Below are 26,783 nucleotides of genomic sequence, written 5' to 3' on the forward strand. Positions count from 1 at the left end.
TCTTTTTAACTTTAAGTAATTATTATACAACTATATACTGTAGACACTGAATATTGTCAATTAATTCTTTAAACATCCATCAGAATTTCATAGCGCTTGCTAGATACGTATTTAATAAACTTCTGGTACCAGCAACACACATCCAGAAGGCAGATGACAGCCCAGAGTATGTTCCCGTAGCTATAGGCTCAAATAAACATAATATACATAATAGTGTGCCTCCACTACTCTTAAAGAAATCAGTTTTTAACTTCTAAATCCAATAATGAATAAGTATAATTCATATGAGAACACACTGAAACTAGTAGCTCCATGGTTAAGTAGCACTTACCCATTAACTCTGCAAACTGCAGTTGTATTTGAGGTGCATTCAAATAGACGTGTGCTTTTGTTATATGAATGAAGGATTTTAGTGTACATAGTGAACCTTTAGACATGCTTTACATTTCATCTGACTCAGGGTGAAATACTGATTTATAACGTCATGCTGTTTGAGCACTTAAATAAGGCTGTTGAATCTGACATAATTTTTAAACATGCACAATACACTGTGAAATTGAGGAACACCCTGTGAGGCACATACAAAACAACTCTACACCAAGTTCAGCAAGAAAAGAGAATGATTTAAAATAATCCCCTGCTCGGTACAGTAAATAAGTTGAAATGAAACTTGTTTTCCATCAGAACTGCGGCACACACTGAATAAGTCTGCAAATAACCCTCTTATGGCTTTTATGATCAGGCTCAGTTTTTGTGGCTTCATGCGAGCTGGCTGAATGTGGGAACAATTAATGTGTTTCTGGCATGAGCTTCATCTAAATTTGCCAAATAGGCTTATCGGCATACTGACTGCGGTGAAACAAATATTTTAAAAATCACAGCGATAGCAAAACATATTAACTCACACTACAGCCTGAAATAACAAACAATGGTGAGCACTTTTATAAGCTTATTCCCTGCCATTCCTTTTCCACAACAGATTACGCAGCATTGCAGTACGCAAAAGAGACGTATGGATCACATCACTCAAAACTCTTCTTGAGAAGTAGAGCTAGTGACTAGCTCATTGTCAGTCCAAAGTATTCCTCTTTCTTCTCAAAATAGTAGTTGAGACGTGCCATGGCATATCTGAGAGGAGGGCATAGAACAGAAAACAAGTGATTAGACAACACAAAACTTCATATTATAAGTATCAAAATCATTTTTAATGAATTTATTTAGGAGATGTGTTGCATATAATCGTCCTGACTAACTTTCTTTGTAGTTCCTATGCTGCCTCAAGGTTTTAAGATCAATAAATAAATATTTGTATTATGGTTCTGGAAGTACATTTGAGTTTATGTTGACAATGTTGACATGTTTGCATTGATCTCTCCTCAGCAAAGGTAGATTTTCTAAGGCTAACCATACTCTTACCATCACATATTAATTTAAAAATAGGCCAAACATGTTTCGTTATGATCTGTTTTACATTCTATATTTTACACTCATCGTGTAGTGTATTTTTAAACCGTTTTTTTTTTTTTTTTTTTTTTTAAAGCTTAAATTAAGAAAGGGCAGCACAGTGGCTCGGTGGTTAGCCCTGATGCCTCCCAGTGAGAAGGTCCGGGTTCGAGTCCAGCTCGGGCCTTTCTGATTCGAGTTTGCATGTTCTCCCTGTGTCTGTGTGGGTTTTCTCCGGGGACTCCGGTTTCCTCCCACCTCCAAAGACATGCTTATTAGGCTGATTGGTGACTTTAAATTGACCCTAGGTTTGAGTGTGAATGGTTGATTGTCTCTGTGTTGGCCCTGCGATAGGCTGGTGACCTGTTCTGTGTACCCCGCCTCTCACCCAGCTGGAATAGGCTCCAGCAACCCCCACAACCCTAGTGAGGATAAAGCAGTAGTAGAAGATGAGATGAGAAAAATGAAGAAAAACATCACCTTACTTGGTAAGGTTTAGCATTGTTTTTTCAAAGTTGGGGATATGACTGTCTAGTTTGTAGGTCAAAGATGTTGGATCATACAATTCCCACCATGTCATTGATCTCATAACTCCAGTGGTAAATGCAAACTTTGCCATCATCACACCATAAGTATAAATCATAACGTCAAAAACAATACAATCTACTCTAAGCCATAGGTCTTGCAGGGGAGGTCGCAATTTATTTGGTTGATTGGACATGTTTTATATATTTTTTTTAATTTTGCCCCACAAATTTATATTCCTTTAAATACACATTAACATGAAGCCAACATATTTTAGTAAATAGATAAGGAATAGCTTAATATGAATGCAAGATGATATATTTATAAATAGCACTAGACTGAGTTTAATATAGAACACATATAATAGATAGGGGGTCCCTACTTAAACTCTCCATCAGTTTGTGGGTCCTTGGCCTGAAAAATGAAGAAGACCCCTGCTCTAAGCCCATATATTACAGTGCAGTTTAAACATTTTTGCACCCTACAAAACAGTCTAAATATCGGGACATCTGTCCATGTCCAGTTTTTTTCTTGGATAATTCTATGTCATTCTTTCTGAACTCCAAAGACAGTCATCCAATGTTTGTTATGTTCTTAACTTGACGCCATCTGTGTCTTTTTCTTCACTCCAGCTTCATGTTAATTGACTATTCACTCCATATTTAACGTTTGTGGAAGTTCTCTTTGACAGATCATAGCTTAAAGATTATTCACTAAACTGGAGTTTGCTTGTATATTGTTCAAATACGGGTCTCAGCCCATATAAAAGAAAATATGTAAATATGTAAAATATGTAACCCCAACCCTTTTAGTGTTCGCTACAGGTCACATTTCAAATCCCGCTCATAGCTCAAGGTGGGCGCAGTTTTTGTTTGAAAAACTTGCATAACAATACAGCATCAAGTCTCTATTCATTGGAGCAATGAGTCTGAAAGCTGGGCTAGAGCTTCAGCGCATTTCAGAACTTAACTGCGAGAAAAGTGGTTTTGTGTTTGTTCAAGCCATATTATCGAACGCATCAATAAATCTGATGTCTGAGTACGGTGTTGCCCTTGGCCATTACACAATACCCTTTGAAATTAAGTGAAGTTTCAAAAGCACAGAAAATGGAGGCACACAGAGGAGTTTGTCCTTTAATAATCGCTTTCACTGAACTCCTCAATGCCGAATCAGTTTTCTCGCTCTTATTGCTGGGTGAGACAAAAAGATAATTCAGACACATGCCTTTTAGTTGCTTGTATTCCATCACTCTGTTCCCCACCTGCATCTCTGGGTAAAACCGCACTCTAATTATTATGTCAGAGTCTGGCTCCTGTTGTCTGCTTTCCTTCGAATTTTTTTCTTTTCTTGCAGTTTTCCCTTTGCTGCATGGTGACCTTAGATATAAAACACACACCTGTAGCTTGTTGGTAGAAGTACAGTATGTGTCTAACCTTTGCCACTGGAAAATAGTTAATAATAAAAAAATTTGGGGAAATAGAAATCCTTGGTGTTAGCCTGGTGGAGGCCAGCAGACAATTTTCACTTCACTCATTGTGGTTTGGCGAGGCGCGACAGGCGTTTTCTCTGGACGGACTTAATTTTGAGTAAGCTGTGTGCTACAGTGGATGACTGACACTTCCCTCATTCACTCAGACAGTGGAGTGAAGACTCCCTTTTCCTGATTGGACAAAACCAGAAACCTTGTTGTCACAAAGGAAAATCTTTGCTCCTAATTTTCAAACAAGAAAAAATGTTTTCATGATGATCCTTCAGAATCAGTTTCTGCTGACTGTTACACAACATTCGCAGTATCACATTCCATTTAAAATCCACGTTACAGTTGAAGTTACAGATGTCCTTCGCCAATGCTAAATCTCCGTCTCCGAGCAGATAAAGGCATATTCATGTATCCGCTAAAATAAACCCAATCAGTGCCAGTAGTCTCCTTGCTGTGGTCTGTGTGTGTCCACTTTGTCCTGTTAGTTTTGGCCTCCAAAGTGCAATTTTTTCCACCGCGTACAGTATGCGAGTGAAAATTTAATTCTGTGAATGTCACAAATTCAGACGCACTGACTGACAAAATGCTCAGACCATAATTCACAGCTTATCAAATCCTTTATCACTCCTGTTCAGAACATTCCTGTACAAAATGTTCCAGGCAGCAGATTCCTATTTTTATCCAGACTGAGGTTTTCAACAGTTAAAATGATGTTGGTGCCACATCAGCTGATACATGAATATGTTCGTAAAACAGCCAAAACTAAACTCCAACACGAGCTTTTCTGTAATTCAGTCAAATTGCATTCTTCTATTTACACTTCTGTATCTTATCAATTACTTTTGTTTTGTGTGTTTCTTTGTGGCATTAAGTAAATGCAGAGACCTGAAGAAGGCTCCCTGTGTGACACTGCCGTCAGGGCTAGGGCTCCATAAAAGGACAATATTTGGAAATATATAGTGACAGACATTTGTTTCAGTTGAAACCAAAGAAATTAGCACTTAAAGGCCTTGAAATTTTAACAAGGGCTTTCCAAATTTGGACGACGTAGCCTTGTTGTGGGGGACAAAAATGACACTGCGGAAGACTAGGTCTGTTTTGAAATTGTGACAGATACATATTCAGTTGGTTAAACCATTATCAGATGAGGCTCAGTTAAATTCAAACCTTCACTTGACACATCGCATTAAGCTGATATGCAGTTAGTTAGAATATCAAGTGAAAACTGCCTTTTTGTTCATTTATAATTCAGAAAAAAAGTAAAAAGAAGAAAAAGTCACTATCACTTTGTTCCGTTAATCTTATTACCCATCTCGCTACCACTTTTCATAAGCAGAATTACATTTGAGAATACCCATTTATGAGAACAGTAAGCCTCACAGATCTCTTCATGACTATTTTTATTAAGGCTGACACCTAAAACTAGCGTGCTTAACATTTATCATCATCAGAGAAGAAGCCGAGACATTTTTGTATTTAGCCGAAGTAGGGGGAAAATGAAGTGCCGCCAAAGCAGGTATTCCGTTTCACAATGTGCTTTTGTGCACAATTCCCTCAATTTTGCAGTCAGGCTATTCCAAACAGTGGGCCTCCTCCTCGTTCATTTCCTCATAATAATGTCTTTGTCAAATAGCGGCTCGCCTTGCCAGCACGTCCACAAATCTTAACCGCTGACTCGCAGACACTTTCAACACATGAATAAAATCATATAAGCAAAGTAAATATGGATGGTAGAGGGAGGGTGGGTTTGCATTCCCCTTGTGGCTCCCTATTGTCACATCTACATCTGGCCCTGGTTAAAGCACAAGGCCTGGGCGACGCCTGTCACTCGTCGGGATGTCGGCGGAGATTTGGCTCAGGGGGGAAAACAGTGGGAGGAAACTCTAACACACCGCACACGCGCTCACACTGGGTATGACTGTATCTTCTTATCTCTTGCCTCAAAAGAACTTGTTTATCACAAGAAGTACATTGAATTTTCACTGTCAAGTTAACAGGCATAAAAGACTTTGGTCAGGTTTTTAGCTAAATTGAGGTTAAAGTGAGTTATTTCTCATTTGAAAACTATTTTATGTTAAAAACAGGCGTTTTGTTTTTTAGTGATGAACCCAGAGTTTTTCAGCCTCTTTTAGCTTATTGTCTTTTTTCCAAGCTAAATTGACTGCGTTCTTTAATCTAACCTGTCTCAACCTTTTTTTTCCCCAACAGCAGCAAGCAGGTATTTATTAATTACCTGGGTGTGAATTAGGGTTGCCGGTGGATTAAAATATTTAATTGCGTTTCATTGCAAGATCTCCAAAGTTAATGTAACATGTGATTAATGTGAAGTAATCACAAACATCAGTTTTAAATGTCTCATCAAAGGATATTTAAAAAAAAAAAAAAAAAAAATTGAATGTTGCAAATGTTATTATTTCAGCAGTCCAAAGCAGTGACAAATGTCTAGAATATTCCATTGATCCAGCTGCTTGATAAGTAAAACCTTTTGTTAACTTTTTTGGGGATTTACAATACTTAGAACTGTCCATTCCACAGGTACAATTATTTACTACGTCTGTACTTCAGATTGTGCTTTCCACTATGTCACTGTTACTTTTATCACTTTCCGACTGCCCATGCTACAGTTGGGTCGAGGTCCGAATAATAGAACGTGCATGTTAATTGTTAAGTGTGTATTTAATTTTATTTTTTAAATGTTTTGATGGCCTTAGTGTGAATATGTAAGGTTGGAGTGGATAAAAACACTCTTGTTAGTGGCCACAATTCTACTTGATAAATTACTTAAGACAACAAGCCTGATGCTTCGAACACTCCAGACACCTTGAGCTAACCGCTAACAGGGTAATCAATAAGTTTCTTTGTATGTTCATTGTATTGCCATTGTCTGTATGTCATCAGTGCATGCAATTCCTTAATATCATGTCATTTAGAGCTACTGAGGAGCGAAAAAGCAAACAAGCGCACTACAAGTGTTTTGTTGAAGGTGATCTGCTCTAGCTTTTATTCATCCGATCCGACCTTTTGGTTGAAGATGCATTTACGTTGCATGCTGCTGTTCTTTTGAATGTAAATGCATATTTTTTTCATGCTATTTACAAAGCCAACCTCTTATTCACAGCTTCTCAAGGTTGAGAGCTATGGCCATGGTATGCGCTCACAGTCTGTGTGTTTGGCTGAAAAGGATGAAAGCGGCTTCAAACTCGACCGTAGCCGTCCACGTTGTCTGTTTCTGTGCAGCCTGAATACCGAGCAAAGTACTGACAGAGGGACGTGAGTGTATTGCAGCTGGGCAGAGGTCAGGAGGGTAGCGCCGCTTCCAAACATTAGACCTGGTCCTCCGTAGTTAGTGTTGCTCTCAGAGCTCATTTTAGTTTAACCCTCCGGTTAGAGAAAGGTAACCCAACCCTCACCATGCACTTTAGGATAACCTCAGCCGGCGGCTTAAAGGAGCAGACGTCTAGCAGGCGCATGTGGCCCAGCCAGGATGAGAGACGTATATGTAAGGCAGGACCGACGGCACTGGAACAATAGTGCCTCTGTGCCTCTGCACCCCTCTGGATCACATTTCCTCAGAGGTCCAGATCGAAATGAGGCGGGGGCCCTGTCGCTGATCTAGCAAGCCGGCAGAGAAAGCCACACAGAGGGGAGGGTGCCGCATGTCAATAGTGATTAGGATCACGATCACAACTGCTGCGGGTGTGGGGCACGCTGAGGAGGGAGAAAGGAAGAAAGAGAGGGGGTGGCGGGGAACATTTTGCCCTCCTGAACTTTACTGTCTGGCTGCTGGTCGCCAGGAATGTCTCCTGGAATTGGTTTAAAACTTACTTGTCCTTATGGGTTGTTATATATTTAAAAATAAAAGAAATTAGTTTTGATGTCCTTCGAAAGCCTTTGTGAAAGCTTTCATCTTATCATGATGTGTGGTTTGACAGTGAGGAACAGCAGAGAATTCCATGTGTAAATATTTTGTCTGCATTTAAAAATGACAGGAAGAGTAGAAGAAGTGCGCCTGTCCTGGCTGTTTTATGCCTGATTATAGATACACAAAGTCTAGAAGCTCCGGTGGTGGAAGTGAAATATTTCCACGGTCTTTAATGCAATTTCTCGGCCAACAAATTCTTTGTCATGCACTCCTAATGAAGACCCTGCTTGTCTAAACATTACGCTAAAATACTGAGTGTCTGAATTCAATGAGCAGGATATATTTCATTCTTTGTGAGTATTTAGGTGACTGATGATGATGTTAAGTGCGGTAATACGGCGGTCCTGAGAAACTGCACTCAACTTTTGTTTGTGCTTTTATGTGTTTCCTGTGTGTTTCCTCATTAAGTCATTAAAAATGTTAATGTAAATGTGGCGCATATCAATCTGATATATATAAATATATGATATCAATTTTTCAGATGAGTATGAATCTCAAGCTATGAGGAAACTACAGTAATAGTTTATGCAAAAGGACATGTTCAGATGAGAGACCTTTAAAATACTTTGGCCTGGAGTACAAACCTTTGGAAGTCAAAGTCAATAGAGGAGAAGCGTGATTGCAAGATGGCCCAGAGACCCCAGAAGAAGTTAGACGCCTGGTGAGAGAGAAGAAAGAAATAAGTGCCAGCGGTTCATGTTTAGGCTCGAGCCAATCCACAACTGATGAGCTTATGAAGCATGTTATCACATTACAGGCGTTTCTGTTGTGATGTTACAGACGGCCAGTGTGTAACAAAATGAAACGCTGAACACGACACAAACAAGAGCTGACATAATATTTGTCCGGTTACATGCAGTGTTTCCCACAGGGTGACTTCCAAACCATGAAAGAAGAGGGGCGAGCGGCCGCGTACACGGGTGGAAAATCAGAATTTCTTTGTTGAGTGCACGAAATGTGATGTGCTTGCATTGACAATTGACGCTCTCTTCAAAGGGGTGACAGCAAGAGTGTGTGACCACAATGAAAGTCTCATACACCCTCAAGTTTCAAAAGCACACTGCTGGTTTGCACCTCCGCCCTGCTGGAGGCCACGGCGAGGTCAGATGTCAGCGTCTTGCTCAAGAACACAGACTCCGATTCTAAGGCATCTGATTGAATGACAGGCTCATTAATTACACGCGGTCGGCAGGAGACATTCCTAGGGGGCTGGAACATTTGAAAGCGTAAACATGCTAATAATATTTGTAGAGAAGATTTCTAGCACAGAACAACCGATGCCGTAAATTTTGCTACGTTTGCCCGTGCCATCGCGCGGAACCGTGACAACACACTGTAGCTGTCGCGTAACTGCTCCCATAGCTGCTGCCGCTGCCTCTGCCTCTGCTGCATGCCAGTTGCACGCTGCTCAGTCAGAATGACAAACCTCTGTATTGAATGGTTCCCTCCTTAATGGCTTTGCTCACTTAGGCTTGCGGACTTCCATGCCTCCATAAATTTCTGTTGTTCTCCACCCTTATTGTAAATCTTCATGGTGAGGCCACTAATAGCGAGTCCTAATAAGATCCAGACGAGCCTCTGTTCTGTGGCCCAGTGATATAATCACATTTTTATTTGATAATCAAATAAAGGGCGGAATGAAATACTTGAAGAGCAATGTGCGGTTTTCCCTTGGCTTTTTTTTTTCCCCCCTCCCTGGCAGATTTTCATCTCTAATCTCTGTCCTTAGCTGGAGAGAGAGATTGAGCGTGTTTCCATTATGATTAATAACTGCTCTCCATTAAGAGAGCATTAATCTAACACTAAGCAGAGACCGTCGGTGACAGGGGGCCATTGAGAAAAACGGGAATGAGAGATGTGTGGGAAGAGTGACATCACAGAGCCGCAGGCTTTAGCTTCCACATCACGGGGGGATCCCTGTCGAGGAGAGGACGAGTCGTAAAGACCCCACTGGGTCTTGGCACAGTTTGTCAGGGATTAAGATTGGGAAGAGGAGCTTTATACCGCAGAGCTCTGGCAACCGGCCAGGCTTTGTCGACGCCACACAGCTTCCTTCAGCGCAGGCTGGTTTCCCTGGTTCCTAGGTTCTTCTGTGTTATTGACAACTGAGACTAAACTATAGTAAGAATTCAATGCAGGCTGATTTTTCCGAGCAATTAGCAAGCGATGCAGTGGTGGTACGAATGAAACAAATGGCATTTAACATTTGGCATTTATGAAAAAAAAATATTACAGGCACAATACAGTAAATGTAATTATTTCCCAAAGCCCGTCGCCCATAATCAGCTGCACATAATGAATTACCAGATGTGTTTAGAAAAACCTTCAATCAATGCGATTTAAACGGTGAAAAAAATGTGGCCTCAACTTTCACCAAGTAACATCAGACAGAAAGGAGAACAGAGCTGCAACGAACGCTGACATTCTTGATAGTTTGACCGGTGTAATGTCAGATAATACCCGTCAGAGGCTTTCTAATGCTAATGGTCTAAAGCTAAGAGTGCAATAAAAATCACAATATGTCAGTATTCCTGCTCATTTGGGAAGCAGAGACAAGTTATTTTTTGCCTTTTCGATCTCAAATTATCAAAATGACTGTAGGTACGTTTTTCGGCTAAGTGGTGCCTAATTATTTCAGGTCAAGCAGGAATCCAGTTTCCAGGCCCTCATCATACTTCTGGTTATCAAAAGGAGGGAAACAATAAGAACAACCTTGCATATTTTGATCGGTTGTCTCGTGTCTCCACGCGTGATGCATAAAAGCCTTTTAATTAAACGCAGTACTCAGTGGGCGAAATGCTGCTAGCGGTGGGTAATTTCAAGCAAACTCTCAACTCGGTTCATTGAAACGATTGTTTCAAAAAAAAAATCTGACCCCGTGACTGCTTCGTAAACTGGCTCAGCATCTTTCATTTTGACACACGGCTTGTCAGGATGAGTTGAGCTGGAAACTTGGCTTGTTAAGCATCAGTGATCAATTTTTCCCACTTCCCCCGAGTCAAGAGTCCTCCTCGGTTTGTCACAGAAAATCTGATTTCAATCAACACGATGTTATCGCTCCTCTCGCTCCCATTCCAGGCCATATTTCTCTCCCCTCCTCTCACGTCTCCCTCTCTGCTTTTTTGGCCGAGGCGCAAGTTATTTTAAAAAGTAATATGCTTCCCTCATCATTTCTGGGCTATTTCAAGAGACATTCACACCACCCCAAAATTGGTCAGACAATTCTCCATATTGTGTTGAGCTATGAAAGCGCTCTCAGACAGATAGCCCAGCACCACTTGAGCCACCAAAGAATGAAAATTGTGGTCATGAGAAAAATAATTTTGGCTGCTGTCTTTCATTTTTCCCTGCGGTAGTTTCTAATCAACTGAGATGGAGTCCATCAAACTTTAAACGGCGGTGGGTCAGCCGTGGATGGTTTTCTTTAGGGGGGGGAGGTGTTGGAAAAGTAAATTGTTAAAATGTGATGGTGATGTGTTGCCACCGTGCCGTTTGAGACGTCTGCGCACATATGGATACTGTTGAAACGCACACACTAATCTCATAATGTTGAGATATTTGAGTCCCTCCACGAGAAGGGCTTCGAAAAAGGAAATGGCTGTTGAGAGACTTGTCACTTTCCAAAGTCTTTCCAAAGAGCCGAGGGACTGCAGCATGACATATTTCAACATTTCAACAAAGTCGCCGGGTGCAGACACTTACGAGTGAGAATTTGCAGACTTGAACGTAGAGCTGTGTAACTTCTGCCTCTGTAACAGTAACCTCACGCCCCGTGCTGCGCTTGTAGCTCTCCAGATAGGCCGTCAGCCAGTCCCTCTGCAGCTCCCAGCTCGGGTAGAGGCTGTAGTTAACATCGTTCACACCTTCAGCGTGACACACAGACATGTACACATGTGAGCGGAGCACTGGCAGTGATCAAATTCAACGCGATGCCTGCAAAAACGGTTAGTTGTGAAGGCTCGCCACAGATCAAGTGGGGAAACCGTGTTCCAGTCAGCACTTGTCAATTTCACTTAAACCCACCGGCTGATCAGTTTCTATCAGAGGACATTGTGTATCAGACATTGTGTCACAAACACATATGTTAAAAGAGACGTATAACAAGAAGGAAGCAAGAAGATAATACCAGACAATATAAGTATTTCCAATGTCTGCCACTTTATAATTAATCTAATAACTTTCAGAGGAAAATACTGTTATTTTTACTTCCACCCTACATGTAAAATATTATTATAAAATATGATGCAAATAAAACTACCCACAGTTTCAATTTCAATTTTCTACACTTACTGGCATCATATATTAATGAGACAATAATTACTTTCGATCTGACGTTTTTATAAGGCTTTTGTTGAATTACTAGAGGAAATATTTTTCAGTGTTTTTGCAACTTTTGTTCAAATAGAGGCTCTATTCAATGGATAATAATTTGTACTCAGTACAAGAAAGTAAAAAATAGTGAAAGGATGGCATGCGCATGAACACCTTTAGTTGGAGATGAAAGCTTAACTGGAAATCTACGTAGTTTTCTCAGTTTTAACCGTTTTGTCTCTTAATAGGAAGGAAATGTCAGGAAAATCTCTACAACATTTCCAATTTTATGCCCTCTGACTCCTGTACCTTTACATACGATTTACCACAGACATTTCACATGTAGTGCACTCGTCATTCATAGAGAAAAACTACCCTGTGCCTTAGCTCCTTTTATCATATGATATGTACACAGACATTTTTATTTTTTATTTTTACTTTCTCTCTTCCTCATTTCTTATCTGATCTGATCTGATGCAGTGATGTTCTTTAATTGTGTCACAGTCATTTCTGTTGCTTCAGGAAAACATGCAGTTCACACTTATGGGTGTACAGTATACGACATAAATTATTTCAATACTTTCATTTCTTTTATCACTTTCTTAGTAAAGAGAAACAGATCAGATCTAGTGGGATTCTATCAGGCAACAGACAGCATTTATTCTGACACTAGGCTCATTTCAGTGATAATTTAACATCAAGCTCGCTTTTCTGAGGCTGGACTAAGTTTGCATAGCACTCTCAGACATGAATTTAGTCATAATCGTTGATGATTGCTCCCTGAGTATTCAGATTGACCCGGTCAAATTTTACTGGTCATTTAAAGTCACTTTTATCAGCATTCAGAATAAACGAGGAATGCAGCACTCTGTCTGGGCAGCATTAAAGAAAGACGCAGTTTCATGGCATACACGACAGACATCCAGTGCTGCCAATGTTCAACATGAATCTCATATATGCTGGCATGGAAAAAATATTTGGTGACAAATTGAACTTTTTTTTTTTTATTAATCTCAGCACAGACCTACCAGCAAATTCATTGAAGTGATTGCCAATATCGAAGGCCTGGTAGTTGTAATCGGCATACTCATAGTCAATGAATTTCACCATTCCTGGAGGAAGAGGAGAGGGAGAGCAGCAGCGGTTACCAGGACAACGTGGAAAAATGCATCTTAGGTATGGACCTGCAACTGACAACACCCCCCTCCCTTTTGTTGAAAATATAGAACCTTGTGGGACTCAAAGGGACAAGGAGTCTCTTTTGACTGAGTCACTCTGGGCATCCTTGTAAAATATGAGAAAAAAAAATCATAATAAAAAGATTTTACAAATGAGGTAAGATATTTAATAATAGGGAATGCATTATCAGTGATGTGAAGGTTTGCTTTTTTGTGCAAAATAAGGGGAAGAGTGTAAAGCTGTGTTGTGTTAAACTGATCAAAGAAAAAAAACCCATTCCTCTATTTTAATACAGTTAAGAGAGTTTAGCAAAAGCCAGCATTTCACTTTTAACTGTATACAATTTAAATTGGCTCCGGATGATGAAATGCATTCACACGATACACTGCTCATGCCAGCTTCCTTTCCGAATCCCAACCGGCGTGATTTCCTCACCCTCTTTGTGGTTGTAGATGATGTTTTTTGTCAGGAGGTCATTGTGGCAGAGGACAGTCGGCGAGTCAGTCTGCGAGAGGTGTCTCTTCAGCGACTCCATTTCCGCCGACAGTGTCTCGAAGCTGGGCACGCCTCGCCTAGGCAGTGTTTACAACTACGTTAGGTAGGTTAATAAAATAATTCTTTAAAAAATCTCTATATATAAATAATAGCAACCACACAGGACAAATAAAAGGAAATAATTAAATCGGAGTATTTAAAACATTTTGTAAGTAGGCCTCATTATAAAGTGGAGCTATTATGATTCCTTTTTTTTTTTTAAATGTTTGTTTAAAAGCTAAATCAAACCCAGAACCTGCCTTTAAAGCGGTGCGGACTAAAAGAAATAGACGTATCAGTGTTTCAGATTAAAACTCGTGCCTTCCAGCGATGTAATTCTGTTTGAGTTGTTCTTTCTACTTTTACCAGCATAGCATGTTACACAAAAAGAGAGAAAAAGATCTGAACTTGCACTAACGAAGGAAACGCAAGAGGAAGTTGGAAAGTCTGCGAAGATACGGTGCAGATATGGAAGATCAACTTTATCATCAACTCCACACGTTCTTTTAGGGACAACATGTTTGTAAACCGACACAGTTCAGCAAACCCCACTGAGAGGTTGCATGCCTTGTTTTCACTCTCTTGATTACTCAATCTATCAAAGAAGGCACTAATGTCCTTGGACGTCAGTGCAGAATGCACCTGGAAGAATTGCTGTGCAAGCATGCGTCTCCTAATTAATTTTCATGTTTCCCTTTCAGCCCCGACTGCGGCCACGACAAGAGGGTACTTTAAACAGTGTAATTTAAACACTACCTATTTATTCCGAAGGGAACAAACAGATGCTCTGGTATTATACACACTCGGAGACATAATTTAGTGAGGCCTGTGAGGAACGCACAATAAAAGCAAAAGGAGAGGAGCCTTGTTTATAGTCGTGACACAGAGGCTCTGCTGCCTTATACAACTCCACCTACACATCCCCAACAACACAACAAGTCCATTTTGTATATTATCTTCCTCCAGCTCGTTCAGCCGGTCTTCCTCTGCTGTAGATTGATGGAGTGAGGATTGAATAAAAACTGGTTGATATCTGAACTATAATGTTTGTACCTGCAAGCAAGTACGGATATACAGTATTTTAAAAATAGCTGTTTCCTGTGGAAGTTTCAATCTCTTCAAACTAAAAAAAAAAAAAAAAAAAAGGAGTTACTTCACTTTTATCCTCGGCTAAAATTCTACAAGTGCAGTAAATGTTATTCCCACATTGCATTTTCAAAAGATATAGTCCCAGAATGGAGTGCTTGATTCACATCTACTTGCCTCGGAGATCTTTGTTATTTAAAATCGACCCCCTCTGACATGCACAGTTTATCCATCTCCTCGCTAATGTGAATTAAAACACGCCGCTGAATGGTGAATCACCCTGATTCCTTTTCAACCCAGTTCCATTCCTCTAACCTAACACACTGACTTTATCATAGGAGCCCACGATTGCTCCGAGTCAAAAGCTAAATGAAAGACTTGCATTGACTTTAAATGGAAACCTGTCGTCTTGCCATCAGATCTTTTCCTCTCTTTTCTGTCCTTTTCATGGAGAACAGTGCGTCAAGTGCATTCGCCTCCTGCTCCCTGTCAAGTCTCTGTAAGGTAATTAGTGGAATTTCCTCCTCTGGCGCATCATTATCAATGTGCCTTATTTACATATGATTTCAAACACCAGCCGAGCTCTGCTGATTTTATTCTCCGCTCTTTGCAGTTTTATGCGATTTGTGTGAGTGCAAACGGGAGACGTAGCGGGGGGTCTTTGGGAGAAGAAGAGGTTGCACTCCATTGCTTTTCTTTCTTTTCTCGCTGACTTCTACTGTGCAGTCTCTCTACGAAACCTTGCAGCTGCTGCAGCCCCTCTCCCTCCCTCTCTCTCTCTCCCTCTGCACAGCGGGTGGCTTGAGAGCTGAAGACCTCCTCTGCAGGTGCAGCCTCTTCCTGCTCTCCCTCTCTCTGCCTTTCTTTTACCATTTCCTCTGAAGATGGCATTCATATCAGCACTCATACATTCTCAAGTACAAAAGTTTCTCTGATGCTTGTTTTAAAATCTCCTTTGCTTTTCCCCCCTCCTAGTCCTGGTCTTCTCTGTTTCTGCTCGCTCCTGTCATATCACGCATGCAAGGGACCAGCGAACGTGTAAACAGGCACACACGCCGTAGATGCGAGTTTCAAGTTAAACTGTGAAACCCTCAAATTCGCCTGCAACATTTCAGCACTCTTATCATTACTATAGTAATTCTCATGTCATAATTTTATATATATTCCATGAATATATCATTTCCAGGTCAGTTTTAGTTGCTTTGTGTGTCTTTCTGTGTGAGAGCAGCTCTGGACTGTGTCAAGTCAGACAAATGTCTCACAATATAGCACCATCTATTGGGCCTCTGAATGTGGTGCAGGCTCCTCTTGCAGATGCAGACCGAGGTATTTATCCAAAGTTATGAATTCTGAGTCAACCTTCAACGCTCCTCACATCTACATTGTGAGCAAAACAGATCCCTAGACAAATTCAGAGATGCATTAAAAAAATACATAGAGGAGTTAAATGTAAGAGCAGAGGTTAAGTCCTTGGTTGATCAAATAAAATTCAAAACTCTCTTCAGACATTAAGTCTATTATTCCTCCGTAGCCTTACGCTTCAGTGGCAGAGTATCCATGCATGCATCACTTTGTTTTGGCAGAATTTCAACACGTTACATGTTCACTGAACAGTTGTTGATGAAATGTAAAATGAATCAGTGATGGTTAATCTGTGATTTATTTACATGCATTATACTGTATCTATGATGCATTTAAATTACATCAACACTGCGTGTTTAAGCTAAAAAGTGCCTGCAGAATATAATGAAAGCAGAAAATACTGATCTAAAGTGTGAATAGCTCTCTGTTTTGTCTCTTATTGATGACATGGTGCAGTTTAATTAGCTGTCGGGGTTGCATAGACTCACCAAGATCTAAAATTGCTGCTTTTCATTATCATTTCGAACTCGCAAAATCTCAAAGAAATAGAGACTCGGACATCGCCTTCTGTGTGGACTTCCGACCCTGCTCGCTGCAAACACAAACAACGATGAACGTTTGACCGATAAGGGAGAGCTCTGCGTTGAGCTTGCGGCCAAGCGTCTGTTTCTTTGTAGTGTCTGGAAGGCCCCTCTCACCTCTCACCCCGCGACCCCTGTCAGAGATGATGCAATGTCATCCCCACGGAGGCCACTCCCCCGCCTCGACCCTTTCCCGCCAATGACGGCTCGAAGAGGCGACCTGCGTTCAAAACGCTACAGAGACTGCTCGGGTGTTTAAAGGGGAGGCCGCAGAGGAGCACGGCGGGCAGGTTATTGAGAAATGTGAGAAAATGATAAGGCAGTCGCGTAAAAATGTGACTGGTTTCTGTCAAAGGGATGACGGTGGAAATCTTCCACAGAAGTAGCCTCTTGAATCCAGCACGCAGGATCTCTTTATCCCACTCACGCATCAATCCGACACATTCCTTCAACGGGAGAACTGAACATTGGCTAAACCCCATCCACCTTAGCTAATGTGGCTACACCTGCCAACCTCTCTGTTCTTGTACATAACACAGTTTATAATGTATTAACCAAGTATGTTTTGAAGTAATGTGTCCTAGATTGCCACAACAGGAACAGATTCTTCTTCTAGAGTCCTTGTCACTAGCAAACCAGCCTAATTTGCAGACGTAAAGAGATGAGGTCTGATGAGTCCTCACTGTTCCAGTGCAGCTGCTCACTGGTCAGCACTCTGATTGCACTGCACTGTAAATATTAATGACGAACTGTGCGGTTTTTGTACCTTCCTGTGCACTGCTGCTCGGCTGCGCTGCCACCGACGCTGCTCTTCACCAGGGTGAGAAAGTGAGACATTTTTGTCCAGAGCAGAGGTTCAACAGACTGACCACATTTTGGCTGGATCGAATGGATTCTCCCCATCTCTGCTGCGATCAATCTGCAGAGAGAAAACATTTTCTCAGATGAGTCTGGCTGACGCTGTTATTGCACAAACAACCATTATCAGGGCAGAGACACAACTCCCTTTTCCATTTAGCGCTCTTATCTGGTTCTTCTTTTCAAAAAATGGGCTTCGTTGCATTTGTGACCTTTTGACCACTTGAGTGTTCATTCTCGAGGCATCTTCGCGGTGACATTAGGCTTTCTGGGTATTCCCCAAAGAGGGTATCAGGCAGAGCTAGGTGATTGATGGCTATCATGGCCCCGGCCGCTCGGCCTTGGCTGGCTGTGTTGTGTCCTACTGTCCTGCGGTGTGAATAATGACGCTGGCCTGTTATCGTGAGGATGATGAATGAAACGGGGGGCATGAATAAACAACATTGCTCAACATGAAACATGACTCAGCTGAAAGAATAATAAGAAAAAAGCACTGGCAAGCAATGACTGCTACCTATTTCCTCAGAAAACAGAAACAAAGCGCGTTATTGTCTGTGTGACCCTGCTCTGTAAATATATCAGCTGAAAATATCAGCAGCAGTCTTCACTATTTTTATTTTTATTATGACATTGAAGGAATTATAACACCAGGGTCATGGTCACAGATAACTTATCATTTAACTTTCACCTTTCTGTTTTCATTATTAAATTGAATGAAATCAATTGTTACTTTATTGCACACATATAACATTATTATTGGTTATTATATTTACATGTTACATGTTTTTTTTTTTATCCATCTTTATATCTAACAGTATTTACTACCTGCTGGAAGCTGCTGGAAATGTGAATTTGTCATTGAGATGAATAAAGTATCTATCTACCTTATTATTTATATATTATAATTTTATATAAGTATATTTTATGCTTTGAGGTTAATATATTTGTGACTTTTGAATAACACAAAAATAAAATAAAAAAATATATATACATTATAATGACAGATGAACTCAAAATATCATAAGTCTCTTCACAAATGCATTAAAGAATGAAATAAATTTCCAACTAGATTTCATCATACTGACCATGATTTTCAAATGTATCCTGTTTCATTCTAATAGAGATCAACAATAAAAATGTAAAAAATAAATAAAAAAGCGAATGTTAAAATAAATGATAAATTATTTTTTTTACAAGACGTAGTTAGCATTGATTTAGATAAAACTATTGAAAGATGGTGTAGTAGATTTTTATTCATTTATATTTTTGAAGATAAATAAATAAGATAAATAGATTGAACTATTTAAAAATATTTTTTTGAAACATTCCTTGTCTTTTACAGTAACTTTTCTCCTTTCTGACCCAATTTCTGCACCTTATGTAACTGGAGCCACTGCTGCACGAACTGGGCGATTTCTAGCTGTCACTGTGAAAACACGTACAAGCTCAGTGCTCTGTCACTCCTCAGATCAACTCCGCAAAGTGAAAAGCTCTTGCGTTATGGACCTGTAGATGGACGGCTGATGGAGCAGCTCGTCGTCCAGCACTGCTCCTCTGATGAACTCGTAGCAGATGCCATTCTGGAAGCTGCAGTAGATCTCCGGTCCACAGCCGTGGGCGTGGAAGACCTGGAACATCTCTACCTCCTGTTCCCGGTCGACGAAGAGCTCCGTCATCCTGCCGTACAGGCGCACCAGAACACACCCAGGCTCCTGGAGAGAGCCCACATAGCAGCCGATCAGCTGGTTGGTGATGCCCTCAGTGAATGTCTGGAAATAAAACACATCCAGATGAACGGGGACATGTAAAAACATAGGAACAAAGCAAATTAAACTCCTCAGCAGACAACATTACAGATAATGATAACACTGTGACAACACAACCTCTTGGTAAAGATAATGTTTTAGGAGAGCAGACCATAAAATGACAGTATGTTTTAACCATTCTGGTTTGTACAGAAAACACCCATCATTATTCTGCAACGGCATGTGCACTGCAGGTCACACTCCTGCCATCTAAGTCCAGCTTACTCTTTATATATAACAATCTGGGACGACTCACAATACACACGGTGCTTCCGAAGGTAAATAACAGGCGGCCAGCAGCTGCAGTATGTTTGGTTACAGGAGTCTTGATTACAGCTTTTGGTGCCGTATCAATTTACAGGCCACTCATTTACCACCGTTACGGCTCATTTACTTTTTCACTGACTGTCCATTAAAGACATAGTTTGGTACACGACGAAAAGGAAGGAAATACAGGAGCACAGTGATGATTCACCAGCAAATGCTGATATGTATATTTAAAATGAAACTTAAGAAGGAACTTTACAACAGAACATTTTCAGTCCTCAGATAAGTAAGATCTTCACAGATGTCAATATGACACCACAATGTGCAAGACACAATGAGCCCTTCATTTACCATCAATAATAGATGAATTATTCAGACACTTGATAAATAACCCGCTGATAAAATAGAGTGAGATCCTGTTTAACAACGGAACCACAATGGTACACAGGTTTCACTCTGTATCTGTTGGTATTTGACTTCACTGTATATTTATATGAAGAAAGCCTTTTTTAGTTTTTGTTCATGCAGTATATATTGAGGAATAAAAATGGTTCAAAATGATACAAATCCAAAAGGAAGTGTTGATCTGCCACAGCAGCACTGGATGGAGTCTGAATATACACACACAGTATAATGAAGCTGCTACATGTAGTGTGCTGTCTTTCTTGGAATATCGGAGAATACAGCTTAAATGCTCAATGCACAGGAGGTGGCAGGTGGTGGTTCCTTTGGGTAGCAGTTCCCTAACAGCTTAATCTAAGCATGATAATGTGGAAAAAGTAAATCGCAGACGGATGAGTTCAGGGCCTGATGTACAGCACCAGACAAACGTTTGGACACACCTCCTCGTTTAGTTCAACAAGAAATAGTGCCCAAACTTTTGACTGGTAGCGAGGATGGGTTACACAGCTCTCAACACATGCACGAACTTTTCAACTCTGAGTTATTGTGCAGAAAGTTGCTAACTTTTGTGGTGTTTTGGGTAATTCAAATTGCAAGTAAACACTGTTTGAGAATATCAGGTTTTATGGGGTCATCCCCTATGTAGGTCTCAAGGGCTTGCATGTGTCCCTCTTAGAGCATGGTGAAAGAAGTGGGCCGCTGATTCAAATGGGACAGAGAAAAAGATGACCCCCATCCTGGAAGAACTTTTACCGCCAGCACGCAAGACGCCATTTATAGTTCTGGAGAGATCCATGACATGATCTGGGCAGATCGAAAAATAACACCTCCACCAAATGTAGATGTAAATGAAAAAGGGGATTCTGCTAACAAATTAATGTACCACTTATTCTGTGCCACACTCCTATCATTAAATTGGAACAAGAGTCACAATACTGTGAGATATGAATACAGCAAGACTGATATGTAAAAAAGTTATATAAAGTATATAACTTGATTTGTTTGCTATTATATGTTGGAGTCGTTTATGGTTTCCTCAGCGCAACCCTGTGCCCTGGCATGCTGAAAAGCAAATGTGCACATGCATATTCTGTTAATAGATAATACATGTACAGCTGCAGCCGTCTGGAACTTGTTGACACTGAAGATCACACCTCCAGGACGCCCTGTACTGCTCAGTGTACACAACGACGCCACAGTGACCACTGTTTGCCTGCAAAGGAGGCTTCCTCTGACATTTGTTGTCATTTGGAGGTTTCACAAAGTCCCTCATCCGGTGCCACAGTCCCCAAGGCATTTTCTGAGCCTCAGATGGGACCTGCTCACCACACAGTTTTCCATCTAGATGTGAACAAACATGCCCACCTTGACATCTGATCAAGTATTTATGCAGTGGAGGGAGGGCTGACTTTGACACAGTTATTACATGTGTTTTTGGCTGTGATTTCTGTATATTGTCTTTTTTAAATATATATTTTTTGCTTAGTGACTGTCTTTTGAAAAAAAAATCTATTAAAAACACTTCTTTCAGAAAAATATGCTGTGTCTTTTCTCTTTAAGTGTAAGTAAATCGTTCCAGACGAAATGGATTTATTGCCTTGAATTTCTTCTGCACATTTGTGAGCCCTAAAAAGGAATGGATGGCAATAAGACAAAGAACGTCACAGTTAAAAGCACAGGTGTAGCAGCATGATCTCTTCTCCCCCTGATGAACACAACACATTATTAAAGGAGCTGCCGAGGGCGGACATGTGCTCCTCTGTGTACATTTCTGGACCTGGTATAGATTGAGAGGTCACCCACCCAATGTGCGGTGACTTTAACAAACATAAACCCTATTTCTCTGAAAGATTGGACCTTGTGTTTGCACATGGGACCAGAATGGGATTATCCTGTTCTGAATAGATGCTTCGACAACACCACTAAAAGAGTCGACTTCTGTTGTTCAGTTACCTTGGCTTTTTTTATTTTTTTTTCTCCACCTTTTGAAACATAAAGTGTCTTTCTGTAGTATATTGTGTAACATGTTCACAACAAACTTTTAGGAACATATGCGCTTTTCTCTCCGTTTCATTTGACAACTTAATATCCCTGGGTTTCTTTAAAATGTAGTTTTTGTTGTTGTTTTGTAGCATTTACAGATCAAGCTCAGCCTCCATTAAATCAGAGAGACTTAATCTGTGTCCTCACTCATTCAGCCAATCATGTTCTTGCTTTCAAATTTAAATATGTTTCTCCTCTGCTGCTTTTTTCAGTTCACACTTCCACCCCGTTCACCTCTGGTCTTTACATCCAAGGCTCAGTCAGACTTATCCAACTCTTACTTTTGCCTGCGTATGTTGGTCCATTTAGGGGTTTGGGTTTTTTGCTTCTGTAAGACAGTGGGTTTGTGCTGTTGTAGTCTTGTTTAGGGAATTAAATGGCACGCGTGTTGAATGGTCAGTCTGTCTCTGCTTTCCTGCATTTTCTGCAGTATCACAAACGACTGTGCAGTCATGACCAAAATACCAGAAATTACTGTTGGCTGTGTGTGTAGCCTAGTAACTATGTCGCTGTCACTTCGAGGTAATAACTGCTTTATTATCATGTCCCAAGGCAAAATTGAAATCCAGCCCGAGCCTTGCCGATCACAGAGCAGCGTTGCAATGAAACTGAGTAAAGAGAATAGGAAAGATGTCAACCAATCCTGCACAGTCCAGAGGAGAAGTACACTCAGCCAGCAACTGAGAAAATGTGAGAATTCGCTGCCATGGGCCAGCTTAGAGAGCTTTTACATGAGTCAGCAGAACAGAAGTGATCACTTTATCCATATCTGTTTTAGATTGTAAGATTGTCTGGAGATCCCAAAATGTGACATTGATCCCTATATACTATAGAAATACAATGTAATATATATACTATTATACAGACTAGATTAGTGACAAGGACAATGAACTGACGATTGATGATTGTCATCATTGTAAATGTAATGATCTGTCAAGTGGATACCAATGTTAAAATTCTCTTGGTAGATATAAATAAAAGTGACTTGATATGTTATCGGGGAAATGCATTTAATATTACTGAGTACTGCCATGTTGTGTGTCAATATTTGCTCTGGATGTCATTTATTGACATATTAATGGTTTTCCACTGAGGAACTCCCTTTTATTGAAATCTTCAACACTTGCTGCCTTGCTGTTTAATAATGCACTAACTGAAATGGCCTGTGTACAGCAGTTTCAGAGTCAGGTTTCCCAATGCCCATTCTTATTCAAATCTAGTCGGAAAATGACTCCAACACTCCAAAACCTGAAAGCTAAACCCCGATAACAGCAAAGTAACACAGGCTTTTGTTTGTCGCTCCAAGTTTACAGATTCAAAATGCAATAAAAGACCATCAAATAGACAAATGGAGACAGACACTTGACACTGACTTAGAGACACTTGCCTTCATCTGGATGTCCTCTGCCCTCCAGTGAGGGCGCAGTCTCCTCAGAAGGTCCAGGATTCCTCTACGAGGTTCCTGCTCATCAATTTGGATGTCCACATGGAGAAGCTGGTTGCCACTACAGTCCATTTTGAAGAGTGATTTTACCTGAGGTCCCAGACTCGTTCGGAAACCTCTCCTTAAACCATTCGGATAAAGGCCAGAGTCAACAGCCTGTCAAAATATCACCCACACTAGGGTCAGACCAGTGCAGGTTAAATCAAAACAACACACAAACAAGACAAACTTAAATGAGGTTGGCATAAGAATCGTAATGGTGGTGATCTAACAGCAACAAGGTTCTAATATCTACTTTGTCAGAACAATTCAAGAGCCATCAGTGGTATTTACAAGTGACTGAAATTGTCGACTCGCGTGTCCAGTGACTCAGCAGCAACACAGCTCGCTTATCAGGGGCCAACGTTCCTGTGGGCATCTTCATCCCCTCTGCTGTAGTTTACACATTAACCACTAAAGCTCGACACCAGGCACGTGCAGCGTTAAACAAGACAGAGTCGCTGAGAGGCAAAACCCGCCGCCTGTAAATGAAGCTTTAATAATGATTAAAGACTGGAACTGATATACTGACAGTAAGATGTAAATAAATACCGATACATTTGACATTACTGCTGTAACACAGAAGATATCCCCTATAAACATATTCTTTTATATAAAACAAACTGAACTCAGCCTGCAGTCAGTGTTTAGTTCAGTGTTTAACATTAAAAAACTGAACACGCTGCAAACATCGCCAAATGCACAATTTAAGTTTACAGTTTACTTTATTGAGCTCCATTGGAGCTAAGTAAGTAAGCAGACGCCAAAAATCAGGCCAATAAGAGAATGTTTTATTCTCGCAACATTTTTCAGACGCGCTGCATTCGGCTCGTGTGCGCCCGCAGAGGCTTTAAAAGGGTGGAGTCCATTGTCTGAAACCGAGGAGCCGTTTAAATATCATATAATTAGTTCATTCAAACATTCATTCATGACCCCTCATGCTTGCTCAATGCCATGGAACATTTCAGCATGATCACTCTGTAAACACAAAACGGATTTCATAAACATTGGAACAGCATGTTTTCGGCCTGTTAAATTATTTAGATGTTGGGCCAATGTTTACCATTTTGCATCATTACAGTAATTGCCTAGAAGTCACGAATGTGGTGATCATCTTGAGCCGAATACTTTGCAAGCTTTTAGACGCAAATGAAATTCACTCGCCATCAAAGAGCGTCTCATCATCAAAGAATCGTTGTGTATTGAAAGAGAGATGAGCGTCTTGATTAAAAATGTAAGGCTTGGTAGAATAGAGTGGAGGAGTCAGTGTTTGTGTTACTGTCTGTGTGCCTCTCAAATAAAGCCGAACAAAAGGGCTGGTTGGAAAAGAGATGACATGCACAATAACCCACACATACATACACTATACTATTATGAGACTTTTCAGACAACTTCATTTACTGTATGTCTTGCTTCCCTTTCTTTCGGTTCCTTGCGATTGTCAACATGGAGAATGCAGACATTAACATTTGGGCCTTTGAGCCTTGAAAATTAATCATTTATGAAAGGATCAACAAAGTACCAGTTGTGTTGAAGACAGCATGAAAGAGTAACAAAACCGAGTTAATATTGCTTGAGTTTCTCTTGACTTCTTGACATAACAGGTCTTTTTTTTTCACTGGCGTCATTAAAGCAATGGAGTCACTATAGCTGCAGCCATTCAGCACCGTTTGGAAATATAGTGAGAAGAATGTGAATAGAGCAGGACAAAAGAAGCAGATTTCTTTCTGATTAAATGTTGTCGCAGACAAAGGACCCTGACTTTTCCATTCAGCGGGAACTACTGCAAAGTTGTTGTTTTTTTGTTTTTTTTTCAAGATATTTTTGGACAAAGGAGTGATCGGCACAGATGCGAAGTAATTTAAGTCAGAGGTTTCCATAATAAAGGATAAAACTGCACACACATGCTACAGTTTTGTTATACTCAACTACTCTCAGTACAAGAAATGTGTTAGTCTCTTTATACATTTTAGCTTCTCACGCCCACACATTCCTGAAAACGTGTTTGATGGATTTTCTTTTTTTTTGTTTTTTGTTTTTTACTTTTTTAACCAAAGGGCAAAAATAATTTCATGAAATAACCAGGCACCAGGAGGAAAATAAACAGTATCTATAAATTGACTTTTACTAACAGTTCAGAAAACATGTGGCCATTTGAATTAATATGGACCAACCCCGTGCACAATTAATAAAACATGCATCTTCTACTAAACATCCAAATACCAATCTTATGACAGTACAAAATCTCTAGAAGAAATGCTAGACGTCAGAATATTAGGAAACTCAAGGAAAAACATGGATTATCTGTCAGTATGGAAAGAAAAATGACAGCACTTTTTCTTCATCCACTTATTATTTGCGACAGAAAACGGTGGTGCCTGCACAGAGAATGAAGGAGGACGTCCTCTATAAGCAGAAGTGCACCTCACGGCAGGTTAAAAATTAAAATAAGATACAGGACCCGAGAGTCTTCAGAAATAGCACTTCTGTTAGGTTCAACGTTAAGGGTCAAAATGCTGGCATCAAAATCAGCATGTTGAAAATACCATTTACCATGTTCATCCTCGTCTTCGTTTGAAGTGTTAGTGTTATTAACCTTTTATTATTATGCTTGACGTATATATGAATGGAGGAATTTTCATTGGTTGCGGCATTTCAAGTGAAATAACCCAGATCAGCAAATGTCAGGGAAATGCATTCAATATCGGCACTAGATGAAAATGTCAGGTTTGTCTGATAAAGAGTCAGTTGTACCGTAACTCAGCTACTCCATCATAAGCACAAGGATCAGCACAATAGAAAGATAACAAACCCACGTCAATGTCAATGCTGAGTTCCAATTAGACTGAGTCAGTGTTGTTTTTATTGTTTCTGTTAAAATAACAAAATTCAATGGTGTGTTGTTGTGCTGTATTTTGTGCTTTTCCTCTGATCAGAATTTCAACATTAGGGTTGCATCTTACAAATCTGATTTATTCATGTAAAAGTCACTTAACAAGCTCTAGACGGCAGTTGAAGGTAGTTGTGGATTATTTTACTCTACTCGAGGTTTCTTCCTGTTAAAAGGAAAGAGTGTTTCCTTGCCACCACCACCCTCAGGCTTACTCTGGAGGGTTCAGGACGGATTTTGTGAAGCATCTTGAGACAGCTTGTTATTGATGGTATATAAATAAAATTCAATTGAAATAACTGTGTTTTTTAAATGCCATTTCTGTGCATCTAGATTCCACCACAGCTCTAACTCACCCTACTGGTAGAATTATGGAGGCACATTTCACTGGATGAGCAAAAACTGTCAAAAGATAATCAAAGTATCACACTCTGCAACCCCTGTAATATCCATGAGTAGATGTTGAGCTGTTCCAGTCTCTCAGATAAGTGAAAAGAAGACTAAGTGAGGATAAATTGCAAGATTTTCACATAAACATGTTGTTATACTGAAGTGTATGAAATGTCAATTGTGCAAACTGCTTGTAAAAGTCAACAAAATGTGCTGTAAAAG

At 40.3% G+C, this 26,783-nt stretch overlaps 1 protein-coding gene across 1 annotated transcript; it reads right to left on the minus strand.

Annotated features, from left to right (window-relative positions):
• Positions 1 to 602: 602 nt before the first annotated feature.
• On the minus strand, positions 603 to 23,708 carry zgc:113516 (uncharacterized protein LOC541449 homolog). The gene is made up of 9 exons (XM_047595381.1): positions 23,576 to 23,708; positions 23,186 to 23,398; positions 18,788 to 19,050; positions 17,190 to 17,342; positions 13,296 to 13,432; positions 12,710 to 12,793; positions 11,073 to 11,233; positions 7,955 to 8,028; positions 603 to 1,128 (listed from the first exon to the last, which is right to left on the minus strand). Exons 2-9 carry the CDS (start codon positions 23,312 to 23,314, stop codon positions 1,059 to 1,061), a joined length of 1,071 nt encoding a protein of 356 aa, XP_047451337.1. The 5' UTR covers positions 23,315 to 23,398; positions 23,576 to 23,708; the 3' UTR covers positions 603 to 1,058.
• Between the last annotated feature and the right edge of the window lie 3,075 nt (positions 23,709 to 26,783).

This window comes from Mugil cephalus, chromosome 10 (genome assembly GCF_022458985.1).
Source record: "Mugil cephalus isolate CIBA_MC_2020 chromosome 10, CIBA_Mcephalus_1.1, whole genome shotgun sequence".
Classification (NCBI taxonomy): domain Eukaryota; kingdom Metazoa; phylum Chordata; class Actinopteri; order Mugiliformes; family Mugilidae; genus Mugil; species Mugil cephalus.

Excerpts from the sequence above, each read along its gene's own strand:
- zgc:113516 (XM_047595381.1), bottom strand. The coding sequence starts at position 23,314 with ATGGACTGTAGTGGCAACCAGCTTCTCCATGTGGACATCCAAATTGAT. Across the intron at positions 12,794-13,295 it reads CATCTACAACCACAAAGAGG|GAATGGTGAAATTCATTGAC; the intron begins GTGAGGAAATCA and ends CTCTTCCTCCAG. Across the intron at positions 11,234-12,709 it reads TCACTTCAATGAATTTGCTG|GTGTGAACGATGTTAACTAC; the intron begins GTAGGTCTGTGC and ends GTCACGCTGAAG.